Consider the following 5512-nt stretch of genomic DNA (forward strand, 5'->3'; position numbering starts at 1 on the left):
AAAAATTGGATTAAATTTTCAATTTCAACTTGATCGTTTCAACCAATCGGTAAATTTCGAATCCAGAGGAGAAGTAAAATGCAACTAAAACAAATTAATAAATGTTTCTCTCCGTTACAATGTTTTTGCACTCGAGATGAAGTTTCCTTTATATCAAACATGGATTATATATAATTTCACACTGCAAATACTTGATTTTTAAAACAGTTCTAGTATAAAAACGAAGAAAGCAGACATAATCTTTGTATTGCTACCGAGAAATGATATATGATCTTTTTAAAATTACCAAAAATTTGTTTATGACCCTAGTGTGAATTCCATGAATCATGGACCTTATTTCTGTTTTTATCGATAGGTCATCTACTGATTCCACAGAATTATTTTTATTCCCCCAAATGACATGGAAGTCCAATATTATTTGCAAAGTTGGGCCGCAAATAAAAGAGTAAGTGCATGTAAAGATTAAAGTTTTGATAATCTTTGAAACTGTTTTTTTTGCGTATAACTTCGATCTCATTTCCGGAAAAGGTTGGAGATCCAAAAAATACTCTTCAACTGCACCCAAAGCGTCAATGTAGGCTTGGGTTATAATAGCAATTAATGCCATTTGTCAACATTGTATTAGATTTTATGGTAGCTGTCAATATTTCAAGTAATGTATTCATTTTTTTCTGAAAACAAAAATTTTACATTTTTTTTGTTTTGAACTTTGTTGTATGATTCCTATATGATTTAGGCAATCTTAAGCAAATTTTGCATGACTACATAGAAATCATACAAATTATATATGACCTAGTATGACCACTAAAAAATGTATATGACCTAGTTTGAAATCAAAACTTGTTGTATTATAAAAGTTGAAGAAGTTGAAGAAAATTGTATGTAAACCAATCATTCACTTACAATTTTGGACTATAGAGTCACAGGAATCACACTTACAATTGCGGTAAAATCATCGAAGTTTATGTGAGGCATTAACAAACCATGAAATGGCAGGAAAATTGTCCGCAATAAACAAAGTTGCCTGTGAGATAAAGGGAACAAATGTTCGAAATTGTTTTTAAAAAACTATTTGAAAGACAGTGATGAGATAATTGCAGCTTAAGTTTGAAGTCAAAAAGACCAAAATACTTTTAATCGGAATCGATAGAGTTTTTTAAAATAGATAATTTCTGAGAAAAAAGGATAAAATTGCTTCAGAAGACATCCAATATACCACTTGAAGCAATTTTCTATTGATTCTCAGAAAAAAATTGGTGTTATGATATTTTAAACCAACTTCTGAAAACGAAAGCTCTGGAAGAAAACGATTTTCTTATAGGGGCCTACAAAAGCAATCAGTCCCACATTTGGTTTGACCAATTTCTCTCAAGAATTAAATTAAATTGACAAGTTTGGTGATTATTAAGCCGTGCGGCACTCAACGAAATATTACTCGTGTTAACTATTACTCGAAATATTACCCGAGTTACAGAATATTGTTTATTGATTTTTACCGTCTAAATCGATTGTTGCGGACGAAAGAGCAGTTTAAAGTGAGACAGACAGATTTGATTAGCCGACGTGTTACTTTAGATAAAAAAAAACAAAAAGATCTTAAGGTTGTCAGAAAAACTGTTCGAATGAGAAATCTCCTGTTGAAAATCAGCCAACAGTTTTTATTTATGATCGCGAATTTGGTTTTTTTAATAAACTACAAATAGCCAACAATTAACAGACTTTTAATAAACGTTGAAGGACTTCAGTTTTGTATTGATGGTGGATTAAAAAGTCAACTTTCAGAAGCTTTAGAGAGACGACACGAAACTGAAGTGTATAGTATAGAAATAATTTAGAATTCAAAGCTTGGTAGGATAACTAATTCTGGGAAAAAATAAAAGTTCTTGAGTTCTGTTATTTAAGAGTTTCAATCTCCAATAAGAAATTCTAATTTTTGAGAATGACTCACGAGAGTGAATTTTGACCTTGTTATGTCATTTCTGTTGAAACATAACTGTTGAACATAACTGCTAACATAACTGTTAGCTAACATGAAAGAAACATAGCCGGCAAATTGCCGCAAAATAACCGCCGTTGACGCGGTTAACTCACATTGGGACTGAAACGGAAAAAGAAAAAAATAAGAGATAAAAATTTACAGAATTTTTACAGAAGTTTCAAAATTATATTTGGTGTGCAAATTCTGTGCGCAAAGTAACTGTTGAGAATTTTGATATTTATGTTTTAGACCATCTATATCTGGCATGAGCCCGTAAATGGAAGCTGCCCTTGTTACAAAGACAACCAAATGTACGTATATTTCACCTCACTAACTTTAATACAAACTATAATACGCGACTATAATCAAGAGTTAAACAATCCCCACTGAGGTGTCAAACCGAAATATCCAGACCGTCCCAGTCGAAAAATGCTTATGTTCAGACCGTCACAGTCGAAAAATGCTTATATCCAGACCGTCACAGTCGAAAAATGCTTATGTTCAGACCGTCCCAGTCGAAAAAATGCTTATATCCAGACCGTCCCAGTCGAAAACTGCTTATATCCAGACCGTCACAGTCGAAAACTGCTTATATCCAGACCGTCACAGTCGAAAAATGCTTATATCCAGACCGTCCCAGTCGAAAAAATGCTTATATCCAGACCGTCCCAGTCGAAAAAATGCTTATATCCAGACCGTCACAGTCGAAAACTGCTTATATCCAGACCGTCACAGTCGAAAAATGCTTATGTTCAGACCGTCCCAGTCGAAAAAATGCTTATATCCAGACCGTCCCAGTCAAAAACTGCTTATATCCAGACCGTCACAGTCGAAAAAATGCTTATATCCAGACCGTCCCAGTCGAAAAAATGCTTATATCCAGACCGTCCCAGTCGAAAAAATGCTTATATCCAGACCGTCACAGTCGAAAACTGCTTATATCCAGACCGTCCCAGTCGAAAAAATGCTTATATCCAGACCGTCCCAGTCGAAAACTGCTTATATCCAGACCGTCACAGTCGAAAACTGCTTATATCCAGACCGTCCCAGTCGAAAAAATGCTTATATCCAGACCGTCCCAGTCGAAAAATGCTTATATCCAGACCGTCCCAGTCGAAAAAATGCTTATATCCAGACCGTCCCAGTCGAAAAAATGCTTATATCCAGACCGTCACAGTCGAAAACTGCTTATATCCAGACCGTCACAGTCGAAAAATGCTTATTTTCAGACCGTCCCAGTCGAAAAAATGCTTATATCCAGACCGTCCCAGTCAAAAACTGCTTATATCCAGACCGTCACAGTCGAAAACTGCTTATATCCAGACCGTCCCAGTCGAAAAAATGCTTATATCCAGACCGTCCCAGTCAAAAACTGCTTATATCCAGACCGTCACAGTCGAAAACTGCTTATATCCAGACCGTCCCAGTCGAAAAAATGCTTATATCCAGACCGTCACAGTCGAAAAATGCTTATATCCAGACCGTCCCAGTCGAAAAAATGCTTATATCCAGACCGTCCCAGTCGAAAAAATGCTTATATCCAGACCGTCACAGTCGAAAACTGCTTATATCCAGACCGTCCCAGTCAAAAACTGCTTATTTCCAGACCGTCACAGTCGAAAACTGCTTATATCCAGACCGTCCCAGTCGAAAAAATGCTTATATCCAGACCGTCCCAGTCGAAAACTGCTTATATCCAGACCGTCACAGTCGAAAACTGCTTATATCCAGACCGTCCCAGTCGAAAAAATGCTTATATCCAGACCGTCACAGTCGAAAAATGCTTATATCCAGACCGTCCCAGTCGAAAAAATGCTTATATCCAGACCGTCCCAGTCGAAAAAATGCTTATATCCAGACCGTCACAGTCGAAAACTGCTTATATCCAGACCGTCACAGTCGAAAAATGCTTATGTTCAGACCGTCCCAGTCGAAAAAATGCTTATATCCAGACCGTCCCAGTCAAAAACTGCTTATATCCAGACCGTCACAGTCGAAAACTGCTTATATCCAGACCGTCCCAGTCGAAAACTGCTTATATCCAGACCGTCACAGTCGAAAACTGCTTATATCCAGACCGTCCCAGTCGAAAAAATGCTTATATCCAGACCGTCCCAGTCGAAAAAATGCTTATATCCAGACCGTCACAGTCGAAAACTGCTTATATCCAGACCTCCACAGTCGAAAAATGCTTATGTTCAGACCGTCCCAGTAAAAAAATACTTATGTCCAGATTGTCCCAAGCAAAAGTCTCTAATTCAAGACTTTCGTGCCTTCATTCCAGACTTTCCAGCGTTCGTCAGTTTTTCGCCTGGGTTTATACCTATCAATCCATAATATTCAAATACCATACTATTGTTTGAAAAATTATCAGAATAACTCACATTAGGCTGAACCAATGTGATAACTTACATTTTTAGAAGTCTAATCAGAATTTTAAAGTTAGGAAGTCTAACTTGACACATTAAATAAGGCAAGAACTAGAAAGTGCCAAACGGACTAAAGAGAGATCACAAAAACGATTAAGAAAGCCTCGTTGCGTTTTTTTTTAGCCCAAACGACCATACAATCACTGACCTCATAGCCGGGGAGGAATACACAATGCACATGTTAGCCGAGAGTGAATTTGGCCGAAACAGTTCTGAGTTGACATTTGTTCACTCTCTCTACACAGACACTGTCACTATAGACAACACTCTCACCACTCACTCTCTCACTACTGATGTTGACTTTGAATCTGGTGTCGGATCTACAGTTGAGCTGAAGTTGCAGTGCCTCGACTTTACACTGACATGGAGACAGCTGAAAGCATTCAGGTTAATTTACAGCGTTCAAGTTATATCTTCTGTCTTTTGTATGAACCCATAATTATGTGGAAAAAAAGTGTGGATATCATTATACTTAAATTAGTTGAAACAAGGTTTAGCCTTCATCATTTTTTTCTCGCAATATTTTTTTCAGTATTTGCCCTTGATGCATCAACATTGGAACCTTAAACCTACTAAATTTTGAGAAAATACAAACGGGGTGTAGAATTCATGAGGATAAACTGTCGAAAAAACTGAGAATTTCTATGAGAACAATTAAATTAACCACGTAACCATAGATTTTTAGCGATGAAATCCGTCAATTTAAAAAAATCTCTAATTGCTACCGGTTTACTAATTTTCACTGCATTTGCCGCATCTATTACAAAAAACAGGCGTCGACCCAGTTTCCAACCATATTCCCCCTTTTTTTCTTCCATTGCATCATTAAAAGCTATCTGCATTTACTGGTTTTTCGTTTCTGACACTGAAGCTTTTGTGTGGTAAAGGCTGTGTTCAGTATATACTAAGTAGCTTTTTTGGAACCTGGAAAATTAATATATGGTTCCCGGGTCGAGGTTTGGTAAAAAAAATAATGTAAGATTAGCGGTGAATAGCGTTGAAAAAAAATTTCACTGCAAAGTGCCTGCATCTTTTAGCGTTGAGGCAGTGAAAGCGCTGATTTTTTGTAAGATTTGCAGTTTTTAGCGGTGAAATTTTTTTTTAC

General features: G+C 36.7%; 1 protein-coding gene across 1 annotated transcript; it reads left to right on the top strand.

The window, feature by feature from the left end:
• Window positions 1-372: 372 nt before the first annotated feature.
• On the top strand, window positions 373-4846 carry LOC142357813 (uncharacterized). The gene is made up of 3 exons (XM_075409332.1): window positions 373-445; window positions 2228-2289; window positions 4531-4846. The coding sequence occupies exons 1-3, from the start codon at window positions 401-403 to the stop codon at window positions 4844-4846; spliced, it is 423 nt and encodes a 140-aa protein (XP_075265447.1). The 5' UTR covers window positions 373-400.
• Window positions 4847-5512: the final 666 nt, after the last annotated feature.

The sequence above is a fragment of the Convolutriloba macropyga genome, unplaced genomic scaffold (genome assembly GCF_964194025.1).
Source record: "Convolutriloba macropyga unplaced genomic scaffold, txConMacr16.3 SCAFFOLD_2724, whole genome shotgun sequence".
Classification (NCBI taxonomy): Eukaryota; Metazoa; Xenacoelomorpha; order Acoela; family Convolutidae; genus Convolutriloba; species Convolutriloba macropyga.

Coding starts and splice junctions, on each gene's coding strand:
- LOC142357813 (XM_075409332.1), top strand. CDS start 401: ATGGAAGTCCAATATTATTTGCAAAGTTGGGCCGCAAATAAAAGA. Junction 446..2,227: donor GTTGGGCCGCAAATAAAAGA/GTAAGTGCATGT, acceptor TTTATGTTTTAG/ACCATCTATATCTGGCATGA. Junction 2,290..4,530: donor TGTTACAAAGACAACCAAAT/GTACGTATATTT, acceptor GTTTTTTTTTAG/CCCAAACGACCATACAATCA.